At 32.3% G+C, this 21,453-nt stretch overlaps 1 protein-coding gene across 1 annotated transcript in view; it reads left to right on the top strand.

Moving 5' to 3' along the window:
- The window catches only part of LOC148279305 (uncharacterized), a 90,354-nt gene extending 69,586 nt beyond the window's left edge, over positions 1–20,768 (top strand). The window contains exons 2-4 of the mRNA XM_088230132.1: positions 8,341–8,437; positions 10,973–11,135; positions 20,650–20,768. Of these exons, the coding sequence (XP_088086258.1) occupies positions 8,341–8,437; positions 10,973–11,135; positions 20,650–20,768 (379 nt within the window). The remainder of the gene's footprint in view (positions 1–8,340; positions 8,438–10,972; positions 11,136–20,649) is intronic.
- The last annotated feature ends 685 nt before the right edge of the window (positions 20,769–21,453 follow it).

Here is a 21,453-nt window from a genome sequence, read left to right as displayed (position 1 = left end):
TTTTTCTAGGGGCATATAAAAAAAAAAGTTATGTATGAAAACATTTCTCCACAATATCCATATTGATTTTGAAAATACAATTAATTTTTCTAAATCCATTTATATATTTTTATCTGTATTTGCAGTATGTGATATTTCCCTATTGTTGATGGATTTCCATTTTTATTATATGATTGCCTCAGAGTAATAATGCTCTAGAGAAGCCCTTAAGCTCTATTGCATAGAACAAAAGCGTTCTAAGTTTTTGGTTTGGTTTTTAGTTTAACAACAAACGTGTAATGGACGGTTTCGGTATGCGCTCGCAATTTTCAACCCAAGTATCCACGGCCAGTTCTATTGCTGTAAAAGGTAGCTAACTTCGTGGTCAAAAATCGTAATATGTTTTTTTATCCGCATGGGCGACTCGACTCTATCAGGTTATTTATTACTCTAAGATAATAAATTATATGTAAATACAAGTTAAAAATTAATAATTCTTTGTTCGATTACACTTATTTATTTCACCGATTCGCGCTTTCACCGTTTGATGGGCATTTTCAGACTGGTAAATATAATAACTTAATTATGGGTTTTATATTTTAAAAATAACCCTGCTTTAATACAACATAATAGAATCCTCCCTTAGTGTACCCCGCCAACTCAGCCACGTATCCAAAAACTTTTCCCCCTTTTGTTTCATTGAAGTATTATAGTATGTCTTTCGGCTTGTTTTTTTTTTTAATGTTCAACCTATACTTAAGATAAATGTTCGTTTTGTATAAATGATCCTGACACTGTATAATATTTACCAGCATGTAAATACCAATTAGAGGGTGAAAGCGTTAATTGGTCAAATAAATAATTGGATGTATTTTAAATTTATAACTTGTATTTAAATATAAGTTCTTATATTATGTTTTTTTGTATTTTATATTTTTTTAATAAGAAATATAAGCGTTGTAATTAACCCAAATTTTAAATTTTTTGGTGGCTATTTTCAACGAGTTGTAAATAACTCACTATAAGAAAATGGAAACCAAATTGAGGTTGAGTAGGGTTCAAACTTAGGACCTTTGATCTGCGAGTCTCCAACACTAGCCACGAGACCACAACGCGATACGTCTTATCATTTATTTATTTAAAATTTATTCAGTGCCTGCTCTTAGGTAAAATGAAATCGAGTGAAGATTAGTCGGCCTGATGATGTACTGGTTAGTGCGTTTACCTACTATTAAATAAATAATAAATAAAATCATTCGCTCCCTTTCCGCACCCAGTGGTGCATAGGATACTGCATTGGTAAACCAAATACAACGTAGTTCAATCATCTGTTACATAAAGGTAAGGATATTGGTCTTATACTTCAAGTGCCAGTCTAGGAACAATGAAATATTGGTGTTCAAAAAACCTTCAAAAATTTATATTTCAAGTCCGCTTATTTTAATACAATAATTAAAAGTCAATCCATCATGATATTATATCGTGCCTTGTGGATTTTTTCGCTCGTCCGAAATGGGCCTAGATGCTCCTGGTATTTTTTCTCAATCCTTCAAAAATCTACCATTGTTTCGTGCAAGGTCAGCCAAGCCAACATTGGCTTTGCTTTAAATGAGCAAAAAACATTGTTTACTAGTTGCAGTTGGTAGTTTGGGGTATTTTTAGAAATGTCATACGATAAACCTAATCATATTTATTTCGCTAAAATTAAATCGAGTCACAGAATTACAAAAAAAGGTAGGTTTTCGCAATAAAATTTGCACTGGACACAAAAAAAACTTCGATGTTTTTTTTTATTTGATTTACTTATGTTTTATTAAGTTAGGTCATAACATCTTAAGAACTTATCTAAACTTTTAATAATATAAAAATTTTTTTATAAAAATTTCTCAATTACTTATTTTTTCAAATTAATTTGAAATATTTCGATTTTTTCTATTTCCTTTATTTCTTTGAGATTCAGGTTTTTTCCTCATTGCTCATCTTATCTTTTTTTAACTATACAAGTCTAGGCATCTACAAAGCTTATGACCTGTCATTGGCTGGTTTAAGTGGCCACTTTACACACTGTGTAACATTCACCATTCTGCCCATATTTGAACATCTATATTCCTTTAATTCTTTCATATGTTGATTTTTGTGAAGCTAAAGAGCTGAAACCTTTATTTATGCGCGTGAGATTCATCTAATTGAATTATTTCACCTACGTACTAAACAACGCCTGAAAATGTTATTTTTTCAATTTTTATACTTCTTCATGGACCGGGTGGATTTATCAACTAGTAACTTACTAGTAACTTTAAATTGAGGGAGAAATAATGCGTTGAAAGAATAAAAAAGCTTTAAATGCGATTATCTCTGATTATCACTTGTTTTAATGATTTATTGCATTCTGTCAGTAAAGCCTCGATATCTTTATTTTTTTTTAAAGAAATATTAGTGTTCTTTTAATTTACCCAAATATTTGAATTTTAGTGGCCATTTTCAACGAGTTGTAAATGACTCACTATTAGAAAATGGAAATTTAGTTTGGGTAGAGTGGGGTTTGAACCTCAGACCTCTGGCCCGTGAGTCCGCAACATTAGCCACGGGACCACAACCCGATTATATATTATTATCCTTACGCAAATCTCCGAAACCCATAATTGTATTGATATGAGTTGTTACTTTGTTTGAGTTTAGTACTGTACGACTTTTGGATATTTTTTTTAATCCATTCGACTTGATTTTATGCAGTCGAGAAAAAAATTCACGCTTCTCAAATATTATAAACAGTCACTTGTAAATTTGAAGCGGCCATTTTGGTTGTTTACGCTATCGGTGTACGTGCACCTAATGTCAATACATATTATAACGAATACACACACATATACTCGTACTTGAGATATGACTGTTTGTTGGTAGAAGTGTAAAACTGTGTGTGTATGTAGGTAACCAAAATAAATGGAATCGTAAACACGCCTTGAGTGCAATATATTTCAAGAAGTAAGTACGTACATGAGTATCTATCGAAAATATTTATTTTTAAATATCTAATCGGCAAACTTATCACACCCACATTTTTAAGTGTAAATTATGTTAATCCTTCTTTTTTTTACATTGTCAATCTGTCGGAAATATTTATTTTTAAATATCTTATCGTGAAATTTATCTTGGCCACATTATAAGTGTAAATTTATTTACAAAATAAAGTCAATATTCTTTTTTTTCTCATGGTAATATGGCACTGCATTTATAAACCAAATGCAGCGTATTTCAATTATATGTTACACAAAGGTGATCTGTCCTACGCTCCAGGAACAATGAAATATTGCAGTCACGTCCACTCACAGAATCGAACCCTGGACCTTGAGAACGATCAAGTGTTTTTACGACATATACGAATAATTTCACTAGATTAATATTTTTTTATTTTAATAATTTTTATATCGCGATTCTAAATACGAATTATGTAATCACAATAACCTCGACACAAAGACAACTTACAGCACTATCGGTCAAAGGTATTTTGAGGTATTATGTAATCATTTTTTATTTTTAATACAAAATTTAGTGACTTAAAAAATAACTTTTTGAAACACTCTAAAATGAAACATTTGCCAGTGTGTAATAAGTTTACGTATCTTAAATTATATTTATGTTATCATCACATCAACATTTTGAATAACTCAACCGGAATATTCCGTGTTTAAATCAAGCATCTTAATCACTACACCACTGAGCCCGTTAATGATAAAATTGTAATGTTTAAAAAAGTTTCTAAAGTTTGTAAGAGGTAACGCTGTCTGACCTTTCTTCATACAGCTGTATTCCCGTATTTTCTCCCTGGATTATGGCATTACACCGTATCTATTTACGATTGGCGTATCTCTGTATTTTTTTTATTTTTTGATAAATTGTTTCTTATTGGAGCTGGGATCATCCAAAAACCCAAAAAAACACAGATTTATCTGCCGTCTTCGGAGGTACGGTATATAAAAAAAAAATTGGAAAATGGAAATGGTACCAATACTGAAAATTTTATTCTTTCTCAAAAAAAAAACAAACTATTCAGATTTGGAGGACGGAAAACGAGACAGCGAAACCTCGGTTTTGTCGATTTTAGTTAGGCATAATGAGTCCGACGTGCAGTCATATTTTTCACACAGCGTATGTAAGAGAGTGAAAAAAACTGTATTCAAAAACCTATTGATAAAAATAATCTGGCATCCCATATCTTCAAATTAGGGACTCATTATTAAAGCAAATTATGTAATTGTATAATCTGGTTGTGGTCCCGTGACTAGTGTCTCGGACTCATGGTTCAAAGGTCCGTGGTTCGAATCCAACTCTACCCCAACTTCATTCCTATTTTCTAATAGTGAGTTATTTACAACTCGTTGAAAATGGCCCCTTGGGGAAATGAAAAAATGAAATATTTGGGTTAGTCATAAGAACGCAAATATTTTATTTTTCTTTAAAAAAATCATAGATGTTTTTTTACAAAACAGTACCTAAATTAAAACGAATATTTTCTTTATGGCTTACAAAAAAATGTTATGTACGAATAAAAAAAAAACTATTTAAAAGAATACCCCGTATAATCATATTGCACAAGTGAACACATTTTTATCACCCTCAAATAAACAAACTAACACACACATAACGTGTTTATTTTCACTCGAAAGTATTACCATACATGTGTGAGTCTGTTTACCGGCAGGTTCTAAATATAAATTTAATGTAGCAAGAGACGGAGAATACAAATGCATACAACTTACTCAGGGTGTCTCTGTCTTACTGGTTGACCTTGACAATGAACAAGAATTATATTTAATGGCTGTGTTTTAATTTAAAACCGTGCCACACAAACGTTCGTTGTGTAAGTAATATGTACACGACATATTGGGGGAACACTTATGTATTGGTAATGTTTTGTTTTTAAGCGTATTTACAAAAAATATTTTTATATCGGATGTTTGCTACAACATTATTGCTGTATAGACACCGTAACAACAATGTGTTTTATTGTCCTTATCTATTCGATTTGAATGCAGCTCAGCGAGTGTTGTTTTTTTTTTTACTATCATCTACAAGTGATTTTAATCCTTGGGTTTACCGAACACTTTTTAACTGGGCAAACAAAGCATGTTCTGGAATGGTGGTAACCAAGGAACATGAGGCCCCAAGGACGTCACTATTGTGATTGTATTGAGATAATGGATGAGGACGCAGATTTGAGACAATAGAGACGATGGGAAGAGGCGTATGTTCTGCAGTGGACCAACATGGTTTGATAATGATGCGTAGTTCACATCTCTTTCGATTTGTTCATAAAAAAATAATGTAGGCATCTTTTATGGAATTTTCTAAAATTTAAGTATAAGTAGTTTTTAATTTACTAAAACATGGCTGCTTCGATGAGGAAGTTCAGTGCTACAAGAAATTTCATATTAACAATGTTTTACGCGCGTTAAAAATTAGAGCATTAAATTGTACCGCGAAGATTCTTGAAAATGTATTAAAAAAATAGTAAAAATGATTTTAATAAAAACGAACTATTATATTTTGAACGTCACAAATTCTTCGGAATCAACCAATCATAGAGTGTTTTAAGAGATTTCCGCTTTACGGAAAGCCAATTCACCAAACAGCAGAACTCACCGAATTGAACTAATGAAGTCAAACGCGAATTTTAAAATTACAAAACTTAAAAAAATCATAGTGCTGATACTACAATACATGAAAATGTATATTTAAAAACAAAAGGCTTTGTTTTATGGTCTATAAACAAACAAAAAAAATATTAAAAGTCACTGAATTCCTTCACTGGCACGTCTGTTATTTGCTATGGTTTCGAGTATCATGATCTATTGTTCTCTTCATCATTCTATCTAATACCCCATCATGTTACTTAAGTGATTTTAATCTCTTGATCGCTAAAACATGTGTCAGGTTGTAGTAGTATTATGCCATAACAGAATCAATATATAAAAATAGGTAACCGTGGTAGTGCTGCAAACTACGCATCAGAGGTCTAAAGTTAGGTCACCACTTTACCGCACCTTTATTTATATTTCTGTAAGAATAGGTTTAAAAAAGACGGTTTATAGATGAAACTCGATGGAATATCACCAAAGTTTATCCTCTGCAACATATATTTGAGTAGGGTATATATTATGAAATAATATATAGAAGTAGTATCATCCTCTTTCCCTTGTTTGACTAAGGGGGATTTCCAACTTGAAGGAATAATATCGTAGGGCTTCTCGGAATAGATTTATGTTACGGAAAACATGACAGAAAATTTGAAAAGGAAAATGAAACCGGAAGAGGCCAAAATCTGGGTTTTATACTGAAAAATTGAAATATTTTATCCGGTATCATTGATCAGGGGTTAAATCTGAAAAAGTATTTCGAAAGAAAAAGAAGTTGAGAAATATCATTTAAATCCAAAGATAAACAAAAAAACTGAATTTTCCCACTACGTTTTAGGTATGCTATGATATATTATTTATCTTATAAATTGAATTTCTAATAGCTACAAAAACATGTTTTATTTTCAAACTACAAAATAATTCATGTATAGTTTTTCAAACTGTAGATACTGTTTTGATTTTTTCAATTTTTTTCTCCGTACTTTTATACTATATATTTTACGTGTAAATGTAAAAAAAAAAACAAAAAGTATATTTTTAAGTGTCCTCGACACGGGTTACAATTTCAATATTTGAAATGGTATGTAATGCAAAAAATGAATAAATAATAATTTTCATGTATATAAGTAAATTCATTAATTTGTTTTTGTACTGTTTAATTGTCCATAAGCTAGTTACCATATTTTTTCTCGCGTACCTATTCTTCGTATTTGCGTTTATCTATTTTCCAGCTTTTTTAGCAATTCGAATTGTAGGATTCTGCGTTAAAATGGAAGTTAATCAATTTCAAGAGAAGAGTCAATGAATTAAGTGAATATTCAAATTGATAGCGTGAACCACTTAATTGAACATGTACGTGGCTACACATAATTTCTCATTGTTCAAGATCTTCAAAAAAGCCTCGCAATACCTATTACACTAAATAATGATATTTGTTTTCAATAAAAAGATATTTCAAATAATATATTTTATAAGTTAAATATCTTTTGTACGTTCTTTATCATGAGTTCACCAGATGTTTTAGCCTTCATGTGATAAGTATTTCGTCGCATCTTTACGGGACGATATTAAAAAATATTTACATCATCATGTCGCTCGTATACGGAATAAAAACACACCGTTTGATTGATTTATAATGCATATCAAATGGTAACGTAATTATTTATTTAACCGAACACATACGTCTCAAACGTAGGTACCTTAATGAACTTAATCTTATTAGAACTTTGAAAGATTAATTGAAAATTTGGCCATCGACAGATGATTGAATTACGAGTATATACTGTCGAGTAAAAAAATAAAACCGCTTCATATTTTCAGCGGTTCCGTGTCTTGCATATTACTCGCTTTTATCTAATTATTATAGCGATCCTTTAATTAATAATTTAATTAAATAACAATTCTTTCTCCAGCTGTTCTAAGGAAAACAAAAAATATCAAGATAATGTGATCGGTTTTGCGCTACAGAAGTACAGAGTAACCGGGTCGGTAACTAGGGACCTCGTGTATGGCAGTCCGATACGCATTATTTGATTTACTTTATAAATTAATATGCGGTTTTAGGGTTTATTTATTAATTACACAAAAAAAAAATTATGACTAACATCATAAAAAACTGGTAAAGGATAAACACTGGCGGTACTAAATGCTCTGTGTTTTGTACTGGCAGTAATTTATTATTGGTTTTTTATTGTTAATATCATGAACTCGCTGGTTTTTATTAGTCAATTATAAATAAGTTCACAATTACCGTTTGTTTGCCTCGGCACATGCTGTCAATTGATGCCAAAATGGCCGAAGTAAAATATTCAAACAACAAATGAAAGCCCGAAAAACAAACGCGAGGTATTTTCAATTGTTTTTCGGCTTTCCCGCCTAATCTCGTTCCCGACACTTAACCGGATTTTGGCTTCGGCTACGTCAAAAATGTTTGTCAACGTCCAGAAAGTTCCAGAATTCTGACGTTTCCTCCCCTTTGTTCGGAGTTCTACTTGCCACAGCATTTTCCGCCGGTTTCATACATGGCCGCTCATATTTTTTGAAGCATGGCTGAGATAAAACTCTGCGCTACTGACTCGTTATATTTCGAGTGTATTCGATATTCTGTGAAATTTACTCAAAATGCCTACGGGTAATTTTCCTTTAAACTGTCAGCAGATAAAACTACGCAGTGCTGAGTACCGTATAAATTAATTTGATTACTAACATTGCTATTTTATTGTTTCAGAGCTGGATCGGGAGCCAATGGGATTTTCTCAAGACGCCTCGACTTTTCATCCTTTAATCTTCTACCAAAGCATAAACTGAACTCCTACCATATTAAGGTAATGATTTTTCTTTTACTTTGAATACATGTGTTTCGCGTGTTTTTATTTATTTACTTTGTTTTAAGAAATGCAAGAACGTATTTTTATAATGCATCAACTACTAAGACTGCCAACACGTTATTTCTCTATAAGAGTAAGCAGAGAGGATAGACCGCCACACACGTCTATTCTGACATACGTTCTTAGCTTCTTTCATTTTGTCATTTACGCCCTTCGGTTGTGCCCGCTTTGACATGACCAGACTTGAGATTTTAATTTATCTGATCATGCCATGTCGTTTTTTATCGTCCACGTCCTGCGTTACCATTTCCATTATTTTACCATCCATTTGTTCTACATGACCAAACCACCATAGGGACCCTTTCTTAATCTTATCAATTACACCTATCTCAGATTTGCACTCTCGCCCGATTTCATCATTCGTAATATGGTCATAAATTAATTTCCTACTCATTCGTCTTAGCGACCGTATTTCGGTATTTACTCTGCTTCCATCCTTTCTCTGCCAGTTCAATGTTGATTTTACTTCCATACATCAGTGTTAGGACTAAATCCCCGCTGTGCACTGCCAGTCTAGCTTCGTTTGACATATTTTTATTAGAAATATTAAGTAATTGCCAAAAATGAACCAAAATAACTAATACTAAATAAAAAAATAATACAATCGTAAATAATTACAAATTTAATAGAACAAATAAAAAGTATTTCTTATCAGAGCATTGTCAGCAGTCAAAATGTCTACATTTCTGGATACATCATCCATTGAAAACGTTTAAAAAAAACTTGTTTAAATTGAACTGTTTTTTTATTTTTTCAATTGCTTTTAGTTTATATTCGCTTACTTATTTAAAAAGTTGAAAACAAAAATAATATATTGATAAACCCACACCCTACAGGAGTGTTTATTCTATTTTATTTTTACCTTAACCCACAAAAATAACTTTTTGGATGGCCATAATTCTTTTTTCTTTCCTGTAAGGGGTAAGATTTTTTTTTCGTTCTACTTATGTCAACTTTACCATTTCGAAGAAAAAATTAATTTACCGGGTCGTAAATCAAATAGCAAAACACCCGTCCATTCCTTATGATGTCCGTAGCTCCCCACGGGAAAAATAGTGAAAAATGTTTTTCATTTATATTCATCACGTGTGGGTTCGAAAGCAAGCCAGACTATAAATAATTGATTTAGTTCAAGCCCCATCCCCCTCCCGCACGTCAAATATAACCCCTTGTGTAGATTATATTTATAAATATTTTAAACAAAAATGCTGAGAACTAGTAATTTTCAAACCAACCAAGAAACAAGTCAAGTTCGCCTTTTAGGTTTGACCACAACTAAATAAAAATTGTTCACTAGTGACGAGGTTTTGCCGTGACCGAAACGACGCGCGTCGTTCGAAGAATTCCGGTCACTGGCAAAAAAATCTAAATCAAAACAAGTTATTTTAACATTTTACAACAGAGACGAAGAACATTTAAGAGAAGGTAATAAAGAAGTCCAGGCATCTACAGGGCTTATGACCTGTCAATGGCTGGTTTAAGTGGCCACTTTACACACTGTGTAACATTCACCATTCTGCCTATATTTGAACATCTATATTCCTTCAATTCTTTCATCTGTTGATGTTTGTGAAGTCAAAGAGCTGAAACCTGAATCCAGTCCTTGTCTACAGAATTTTGGACAAACTCAAAATATTGTTGAAAACAAGTTATATCCAAAAATATATTAAGTACCGTATTTTTCGGACGATAAGACACATCGGACCATAAGACGTACCCCAATTTTCGGTTGATTATTCGGAAAAAAAATGCGTCTTATGGACCGAAAAATATAGTATAATGTTGAGAATGTATCAAAATTATTTAGGTACTTTTTTGTCTAATTTATTCAATAATCATTCACATTTACCTCCGTTTTCTCCCCGTGCAAACAGCAAATATTACATTTCATCGCTTAACAGTTTAATAATCTTGGTGTGTTGGTCAGTTCGCACTTGTGCTTTTTTCTATTTGTGCGTATATTTCCAGCCATAACCACAATAAACGGATTTCATGCTTTACGTTTTACATGCATTCCCCTTACTAACTCCCCGTTGTACCACCACGATAACGGTGGCGTGACATTAGTTCAGTGCTGTTCAACGGGTCACAATGAAAGCAGCGCGATGTCATACTGCATCCTCTCGCGACAGTATTTTTTTGAAAAATATATGAATTTCACAGAAAATTTGAAATATTTTGACACAATTTTATAAACACTGCCATGACAATCATAACGACATTTATGATTGTCATGGCAGTTTATTTTTATTTTTTAAAGTCGTATTTATAGCAATTTAGCCGGAGCATTCCTGGTTATCCCCCCCCCCCATCAGAAAGTTGCGGCTTTCTTTCACTTTTAGGCTTGGTAAGGTTGTATGTAACACAACGTTATTAGCTAACAACGAGTAAGCAAATTAGGGTAACAGAGTAATATAACTTTCACATCAAGGGTGTCACCACCGCGTTAACCGAATTACTTAAACCTTTTAGACAAGACATTTCACAAGTAATTCAGTGTCACGGTTTAAAGGATCATCCTTACCCACCCCAATGAAATCCTCCCCCAATCCAGCCCAAGAAACCGACTCTCCCAAGCATTCTATTCACGTGCGTTCGACGTTTTCAATTCCACACGACTGTTCGGGATTTGCAGGTATTTTTTTATTCAAAGCTGAGAAACTTGGGAATGCTATCATCACGATACCCAGTCTGATATTTCTTAGAAAGCGTTTTGTGATTACGACAATTTGGTATTGATTGCCTTGAGCACAAACAAACACTTACAAAAATAGATATTAATTTTTAACTTTTTACGAACATTCGCAATATCGTACAGACCTTTTTCTTTGTGATAATCGTGGTTTCAGGACAATAAAAACTGACTGATTGTTTAATAATACCAAATAAAACGATGGAAAGCAAAAATTACGACGCAGTTATTATGGAAAAGAATATAATTATGTATTTGTAACCAAACGAGAATCCTAAACGAGCGTTTTTGACTCGATGGCTGCTCTTACGTAAAAAATCCGGAAAAAAATTCGAGTGGAGATAATTCCACCTCATAATAGTGGCCAAGGCTTCGTTTCCGGAAAGTTAGTCATAAAATATTGATTTAAAAGGTAGTTTTACACTACAATACTTCACTGTCCCTGGACTAGCACCTGAAGCGTATGACTGATCACCCTGCCCTCCATGTAACATATGCTCAATATGCTCTCCGTTTTAAATACCAATGCAGAGCTGATAAGGACCTGATGATGATGAATTTGCGAAATAGAGCCAGAAGAGACATCTATTTTTTGATTATCTGATATAAAAACAATAATTGTTCTAAACAGATGCGTAGTAGATTTCCTAGATCACTGTTATCAATATGTATCATTTTGGGTGATCCTGTGTAAGTTAGATTTGTTCCGACGCAGAAGCCATCTTCAGTTTACCCACAGCTTACCCTGAAAATGGCTCCTGCAATGGTAGCTCGAAACGTCAGAATGAATTCTACTCACACGGAATCACTAAAAAAAATATATATATACTAATAATTGTTCTAACCTCGATGGATATACTGAACGATAGATTAAAACGATCTAAAATTTGATTATATCCAAAGAATAGTAAGCGTATACTGGATTTTAAGATTCTCGGGAGTCGGTTAAAAATCATGTATTAATTATACGAAAAGTATTTTTTTTTTAAATTTTTGTATATTTATTTATTTAACACTTTATATACATTTACAATATATATACATATAAGAGCGGGCATATTGCCTTAATTCCTACCTACCCAAACCTTTCAGTTTGAGAAAATTACTTGAATTAATTGAATCTTACAACTTTATACAAAAATTAAAAACAAAGATTAACAAAATAAAAAATATTAAAAAAAAATACATTATACAACGAATATAAAAAAAAACACTATACTATGAAGAGAGGAGAGGGGATGGGAACGAAAGAAAGGGATAAAGGAAGGATTTGAATATTTAGATAGTGACATTTCAATCTTGACTTAAATGTAAATAAAAAAGGGGCGTCTCTAACATTAGGGGGTAGATTATTTCACAATCGAGTGGCTACTACTGTGAAATACAAATGTATATTTGTGGAAGTTCTAGATTATTGTTTTACCTCGCATTTTTACACGCTATTTTTGCGCTGTGCTTTATTGAAGGTTTATTTTAAAAATACTGCTGAAATTTTTCAGTAGGATAAAAATCCTACCCACTACCAGTGAGCAGCAAGTGAAATACAGTACTCCTTACAAATTTGGTCTTATCTATCTTCCAAGCTTGTTTTTTTTCCCTACCGCCAATATAAAGCCCTTACTGACGGCCCGTAATACTGGAATCGCGTGGGAACTCCATACGTAGCAACTTAACCAAAAAGTTTCGGTTTGCTTACAGAACAGCGAACAAGCAAAGGGAAGAATCACTTAGACGGCTGCAACACATATTTACGAAAATAAAGTTGAGAGGATGTTGGTTTGGCATTAATAATTTTAGAATGTACTTAGAAACCTTAGAAGCGCGTATTAACTAAGGAAATAAATAGTGTTATTATGTTTTTATTATTTTGATTTATCGACTGTGAAAAGGCAAAATTCCTAAGTGACATGTAGCACCTTTTCAGAAGAGCCAATTAGATTTTTTTTAAATTTTATTGATAAACAACTCTTATAATACAAACTTATTGCATTGGCGTGATTCCTACATAATTTTAATTAAAAATTTACAGCTTTTTCTTTTTAAACAAAACAAAATTCATCTGTTTGCTCGTCTGTTAAGCTACATCGCTACCGAATTGAATTACGGCACAAAACACCCAGGCTTACGAAAAATTACATTTCAGTTTTTTCGTTCTACCGGGAATCGAACTCCGAACCTTCCGTGTGTGAGTAAAGAGTCTTAGCCATTACACCACGGAGGTGGCATTCATAAGTCTAATAGTATTTCTGGAAGGTTTCCTTCCTAAAAACGGTATTTTTTTTAGTAGTCAGCGATTTTCAGTCCTGTTTACCCCTAATTGTTATTTTATGGAAGATTTTTTGTAGACCTCGGTCCGCACAGATTTTTTAAATTTCTGAATGGTAGCTTTTTATTTATTTGAAACTTCATTTATTTATCGTTAAACAAATAAACTTTACAATACAAAAGCCTCCAGAGAAAGACGTATGCTGAAAATCTGGCTTTTAAAATGTGGTTTTTATATAGATTTTCTTTGTGTTTTTCTTTTTTTTTTTCGACAAATTTTAATTTTCCCACGTGTAACATATTTTCTATGCGCATGGGAACACATATTTTATTTTTTTCCACAGTAATAAGAGTTTTTATATGTTATACAATTTAAGAGATAAGATTAGAACTTAACTATAAGCACCTGCTGACAAACTGCATTTTATGCAGTTCAGCAGGTCTTGATAATTTGTTTTTAATTTTTAAAAATATTTTTGATAAATAAATAATAAAAATAAAAAAACAAACTAAATACAATACCAACGTGTGGGACGTGCTAACTGCGGTATGCTAAATATGTTAATTGTTAGATGTTATTTGTTCAATCCTCTAATTGCTATTTTAATAACACTACTATTTGTGTTATATTCAAATTTAAATGAATTGGCGTTTCGTATTAATTTAGCAACGTCAGTTTCAATTTACACAATGCTAATGCTAATTATTCCACCACTAGCCCAGATTAGTATTGGAGTATCATTCTAAATACATCCATATCGCTTTAGTATCGAAGCGATGCGATGTCGCGTCGCTTGAAAAACTTTCTATGTAAGATATAATAATACTTTTCGAGGCCACGATCGCAGATGGCTAAGAAACTGCGGCCATTAAAAACATAATCGATATAATATAACTCTATTTATATTTATAATTTGATACGCAACTTTCTTGCTGCATTGGTCAGTGTCGCTGGGGGCGACTAAAGCCTGACGTATTGAATTTGGTTGGAAGCCTGTTCTTTTTAGAAATGTAATTTGTTTAACTGGATGATAAATTGATAATATGCTTCACGTTTTGAAAGATTAGAACAAAAAATAACGATGCTTAGAAAAAAGACATCACAGTATGGTAACAAAACGCTGTATTTATTATTTACTTTTTAAAAACTTTGAATGCAAAAATATATGCTTTTTGGCCAACTCATTGCTAAAGTAAATGTCTTCCAGCCAACTAAAAAACACCGGTTAAAATTAGTAATAATTTATACTTTTAGTATAATGTAAATATCGTCGGTGATACTGCAATACCTCGTAACTATCAATTGATTTTTTTGGTAGGAGAACCGAAAAAGCTCTTTGTTAATATAGTTCAATCGACCAAAAATACTGCTGTAGTATTAGAAAAACTAATTACATAAGAGTAAAAGTAATAGCAATGGTTTTAAACTAATTGCCTTTAGTCCCTATAGTGAGTTTATTGCAATTAAATATTTTGGTGGAAAAAACGGGTTACGTGTACAGTATTGTGCGAATTAATGAAATAAAATTCCCTATAATCATAAAACACGCTTTTTATTAATATTTTGAGTTACAGGTGACGTACAATCATCAAATATTTTTTATATAATTGGATGCATGTCCTTCTTTTGCTTTTATAACAGCCTGAACATGTTTTGGCATGGAATCAATCAAACTTCGGCAATTTTCTTTTATTCTGTCATCTCGAAACCACATCTGAATAACAGCTTCTATCATCTTTATCTTGGTGGCGCAGTCTAATTTTTGTATCTTAGATATACAAATCACCCACAAATTTTCTATAGGGTTAAGGTCAGGTGAATTTCTAGGCCTATTCAAAAGAGTTTTCTTTTTATCATTGAAAAAATTAAGCATAAACTTCGATGCGTGACAAGGAGCCAAGCCCTGTTTAAATACAGCCCCACCAGTATGACAACATTTACTCAGTTCTGTACTCATGTGCTGCTCCAATAGAGCTTTATGCTTTAGGATATTCATAATTTATTCTATTGGTATCAAAGATCCGGTCCCCAAATACAAAAAAGCAGCCCCAAAACATCTTCTTCACAAGATATTTCACCGTTTGGTCAATATAAGCCACAGTAAGTTTTTCATTCCAACTTTTCCTAGCAATTTTTTTGCGATATCCCTGCACGAGAAAGTGGGTCTCATTTGAAAACAGCACCTTCTTACAGTCTTCTACAGTCCATTTGATATATTTTCTAGCCCTAAATGAGCTAAAATATGAACCGTCGAATAGCAAATTCAAAGTGCAGCAAAAAAAAATATTACTCAAACCTTTTTGATAGTGGTAGTTATTAATGTAATTTATATAAATGATGTAAAGTATTGATTTTTTTGTTTCTTATATTATGTTTCCTTACTATTTTGGATATATTGACTGTGTATGATAATATTATGTTTTGTCACAAAAATGCTTTCTTTTTATATACGGTCCCAACTGAGTTTTTATAACTCCTGGGAGCATAATATCTAATTTAAACTTGTTGTAACAGAGAGAGAAAAAATTTTTTGAGAAGGGAATATAGAAGTCTCGACATCTAAATATATATATTCATTTGGATATTTTATATAGCGCCGTTTTGGTGAAAATCACCTCAGGGGCGCTGTACAACAAATAAATATCCCGGCACGTCTTACAGCTACAGAGCGCACGGACGGTTGGAATTCTTGTTCTTCGTCTCCAATTATGATCTACAGGAGCTGGATTACATCACGCCTAGCAGCTGCAGAGCTCATAGACAATAAAAAATCTAGCCCCTATTTACATTTTTTTATTTTTTTATTTGACAATGAAGCTTAGAGTTTTAGTAATATTTAATAAAAATAATAAATAACAAATTTATATAAATAGAAGTTAGATTACAACACGTCTCGCAGCTACTGAGCGCATGGACGGTTGGAATTCTAGACCCTATTTACTAAATTTTGAAATTTGATAGTTGATAACATTTACCTATTGAAGTTAGATTACTAATCGTCTTGCAGCTACAAAGTGCATAGACGAGTGAAATTCTAGCAACTTAAATTTATACCAAAAATAATACAATAAAAACATTGTTATAATAAGTCTCAAAAAGCAGTTTTATTAGTTTCTGTGACATGTTACACGATAAATTGATCATTCCAATACAAGTAATGCACATTTTAATTTTTTTTACTATGTTCTACATAATTCTGAGCGTCTACTAAACGACTGACGTAGATGAAATAACATAATACTTGGGTGAAATAAACCAGATTTTACGTCTAGTGTTTTTCTTGATTGGATTATTTGGAAATTTTTATTGATACTGTTGATATATGGACATGTGGAACTTCACAACGGGTGATCATTAGAGAAAAACTCGTTTCAATAACAGACTTTACACCGCTCGAATACAGCGACTTAACACGCATGGTTTGTATCAAGCTCGGCTGAGATTAAATCGAAACCTTAGCACAAATAATATTATAAACGACACGATTGTTGGCCAGAATGACGCCTCGATATGAGGCGTTTCATGTTTAACTTATACGTGTTTAAGCTTCCGCCTTTATAATGTTATTTAGATGTTGGCTTAGTTGTTTTTTTTTTTTTTTTTTTTTTATTTGAAAATTTATTTATAAACCCTTACGGATTATTACATTCATTTTACATACAGTGTGCAAAGTGGCCACTTAAACCAGCCAATGACAGGTCATAAGCCCTGTAAATGCCTAGACTTCCATATTCCCTTCTCAAATTTTTTTCCCTCTCTGTTGAAATGAATTTAAATATGAACAACTCCCTAGGGAGGAAATCCAGCCAGTCTGCAAGCATTTGGACATAATCAAACATTGTTTAATTACTACCTGGTAAAAGAAGAAGTATAAAAATTGAAAAATTGTTTTCAGGCGTTGCCTAGTAGGTGATTTGGTTCAGCCGGATGAATCTCACCCATGTGATAAAGGTTTCAGCTCTTTTACTTCAAAAAAGTCAACAGATGGAAGAGTTGAGGAAATGTGGATGTTCAAACATGGGCAGAATGGTGAATGTTACGCAGTGTGTAAAGTGGCCACTTAAACCAGCCAATGACAGGTCATAAGCCCTATAAATGCCTAGACTTCCATATTCCCTTCTCAAAAATTTTTCTCTCTCTGTTGAAATGAATTTAAATATACATTTTTCATTTATACTCTGTTGTTCAAAATAATATTTTTTACATCTTTTGAAAAGTTTGTCTGAGTCTTTTGTTTAGTTTTGTCTGGTAGTTTATTGTATAATTTCAGTCCCTGGTTCATTAGTCTTGATTGTCCTTGTCTTGTTTTAGAAAGTTGCATATGGCATTTGTCTGATATTCTCGTATTATGTCCATGTTGACTACAATTTTTTACAAGTTCGTCTACAATTACATTAGTGTAGTCTATGTTCAAACCGGTCACTGTGAATTTATTTTTAAATGTAATAATAAAAACACGTGTAATATTATTTTGTTACTTTGCAAGAGCTGTATGGTAAAACTGGTTTATTATACGAGTACAATCATGTGTTCAGTCTACGATGAAACATTTTTTTTTAACCCTTGATTTGAACGTATCTATGTATGTTCATTATAGGATAATCAATATAAAGTGCTTTAAATATTTTTTGTTATTTACGTATTCATTATAGTATAATGTCTTATCCAGGCCAATTTTTTTTTTAACAATGTAAAACATTTATTTAAATAATCAAAGTTAATGTTAAAGCTGTTAGGAAAGTACATTTTTTACCAGGTAACTAAAAATATTTACAATGTAATAAAACAAAAATCTCGTTATTTTAACGGCCAAAAACGCAAACTAGACGGTTGCCGACGTTTGGTCTTCTCTGTACTTACACCTTCCCACATTCCGTCTCATATTTTTCAAAAAAATTACAATTCAAACCGAGTGCTCTCACCTCGACTTTTGCCTCTGAACCGTGCAAATAAATGAATATATTGGTTCTATTTATTATTGACGCCAGGCGTGAATACTCTTCAATAAATTTGTATCGAAACAGGCGGTTACAGCGTTTTGAAATGTGAACAAAGTTAGATTGAATTACGGTGACAAATGAGTTACTTTGAATCGATGCATTCATAGTATTTTAAACTTATTTGATCTCGGATTGTGAAATGATTTTAAATAAAATGTCCGTAACAGGCGAACGGACAAGAAAGGCGTTTTTACGAGTCTTTACCTAAGTTTTTTTTAATTTTTTTATATTTATTTTAAGAATTTTAATTTGAGTTTTCAAACCTTAGATACTCGTACCTTACTATCCGTATAGAATGAACAGTTCAATCATCAGTAATATTGCTTCTGCTGGAATGATGCGAAATTATGTTTCTAATATCTGACCCTTAACGTACGAAGCCCGAAAAAAAATCATTTACAACTTTAAAAAAAAAGTTTTTTAGAAAGATAATTGGCTTTTATATTTTTTAAAACAGTTATAAAATAAGCCAAACCAAGTGTTTAAATAAAATAACTTAGGTTCATTACATTAAGAATAATTGCAACGCTATTGTTAATCGTAAAGGTTCTTAAATAAAACAAAGATATTGTTTTCAAATTTAAAGCTAGTTATTCAATTATATATCTGAGTAAATTTAAATACATTTAATCGTACATGTATGTATGTAATCCATTTTTGCCTTATACTTAATGTTCAAGTAGCGCTCAGTTCTTATTGTTTGGGCCTTCGTCTGACTCGGGGTGAGTCTAAAATGGCGGCAAATCTCCTTGAAAACGATATCGTCCGATCCTCTCGTTCAAACTGGACCTTTGATATAGATCGTGGCATTCAGGATCTTTCAATAGAGTCTATTAGATTCCATCCTTTCTCCTTTGACACGCGATCTTTCTATGACGCTAGACAAAAGTGCGGAAAGTTTTCCCGCTATATGTCTTATTGCGTAAACTCTGGAATTCTTCGATTCCAGTTCGTGGAATGACAGTATTATTATTACGGCGACGTTTGCCAAAGTTTCCTTCTCGTTCTGGAAGGAATCCAGCAGATTCGGTGTTCCCTCGAACTTAACATAAAAAGATAATGTTTTCATAATGAACTTCATATGTTCACCATCATTATCATAGGTTTAAAAATTAGAAAATCGTTATTGAGTAAAGTTGTCCATGTTAGCTAATGATCTACAATAGATTACAGATACCAACATAAAACTATACGTTTTCATTCAAAATTAATTTGTAATGGACGTAGACGAAATCAGGGAATTGAATATTAACGTCCAGGCCATAGAATTAAGAATAGTCCAGAAACCGCATACGCACATCAAACAGAAGGCGACTCAACTACTCATAAATGAGTAGGTTTACGTTTTGACCCATTAGTTTCTTTGTAGACGTCGCTCAGTACGCAACTCCTGATTTGAATTCAACCATACCGTTTTATGTCCTTTTAAAGTGTAAAAATACTGCTAGGATCTTAAAGAAACAGGATGCAATTACATTTCAAGTGTAATAAACAAATGAATGTGTATATAACAAATCCATTACCTAAAAATTGAATATTTTTTCCATCTGTTAGATTTTCGAAGAAACAAAATGATCATTTCGTGTTGTGTTGCCAGGGTAGTATTTATTTTTACCCTACTTTGCTCATCTAATGAGAGAATTAATAGAAATTGCATCTCGGATTAAACGTTTCTGTAGTAGATATTTGACCGACATTATCTTCAAAACTTCAAATATTATTTCACATGATATAAAAATATCCGTTTTATGGAAATAAAATTAGTTTTATATTTTAAGTGTAAAGTTCATTGATTCAATTACTTTTATTAAATGACCCTTTACTTATTTACTATGTTGTGTCAATCAATATTTCCACGTGCACAATAACATTTTAGAGAAATTAACAGATTGCTTTTTTTTACCTCACATTTGTGCTATGATTTTTTTTCCCCAACATCAAGCAACATTAAGCTGCGACCTCACGAATGCACGCGGCGAAAGTAGGGCATAGTGGGGGAATTATTGGACACAGTCTTATGTATTCAAATATGATTCTACGCTCCTTCTGGACTATTCTTAATTCTATGATCCAGGCATTCGCAAGGCTTATGAACTCGTATAAAATGAAAAAGAGGATTAAAAATCCAATACTAGTTTACGAAGATTTAACGACAATATTACAACTTCTACTTTCTTCTCCGTTTTTGTAGATCTGACGTTCTGTTTTTCTCATACTACTCAGTCTCCGGCGATAAGGCCTAACTATCTTTCCGTCGCTCAGGGGGTCTTCCAGGTGGGCGCTGCTGCCGCCCAGAAAGCAAATCTTTGACTGCTGTGGGCACCAGTATATCGCCGTTCATACTGTTTGTAGTCTCTTCAGAATCTTCTTCTACGGGATCTGTTCTAGTGTACTAAATATATCTTCAAGTTTGCACGTTTCCCGTATAGTGTTAAATTACAACAATAATTATTATTATTTTAGAGCACATTCTTACAATCACGATGGAGTTTATCTTTCTACATTTAAATTTAAACTAAACTCAATTTAAAATTACGGTAATGGGGGTTTCACGTTTTAAAAATTAATTATTATTCTTTATTCGTATAGCCAACAGCTAAAATATTTTTATTCAATAACAGGTTTTTACAAATTGCAACACAGTAAGTTAGAATATATTCTCAAACATAAAATAAACAATGATCGAAATTCAGAAGAAAAAAATGATACAAACACTTCAAAACTATTTCGAAAGCAAACGCCACACGTCATTATGATTATTTGCAAATAAATCTATGTTAAATGATTTTGTTATTACATTAAATTTTTTAAAAGTTCGCCATTAATGTGAATTTTGCCTAAAATTAGATGAGACAAGAGAAGTATGAATAAGAAGGTTATTCCTAAGAACTTTTCGATAAACATTAATAGAGAGTGTAGATACTAATCCAGGACAGTCAAATTTATTATATCAGCAATTTCGCGACGTTTTTGCAGAGGTGATGTTTTTGACATA

The sequence above is a fragment of the Micrasema longulum genome, unplaced genomic scaffold (genome assembly GCF_059751315.1).
Source record: "Micrasema longulum isolate JH-2025_06_02 unplaced genomic scaffold, ASM5975131v1 h1tg000732l, whole genome shotgun sequence".
Taxonomy (NCBI): Eukaryota; Metazoa; Arthropoda; class Insecta; order Trichoptera; family Brachycentridae; genus Micrasema; species Micrasema longulum.
This window is presented reverse-complemented; position numbering and strand designations above follow the sequence as displayed.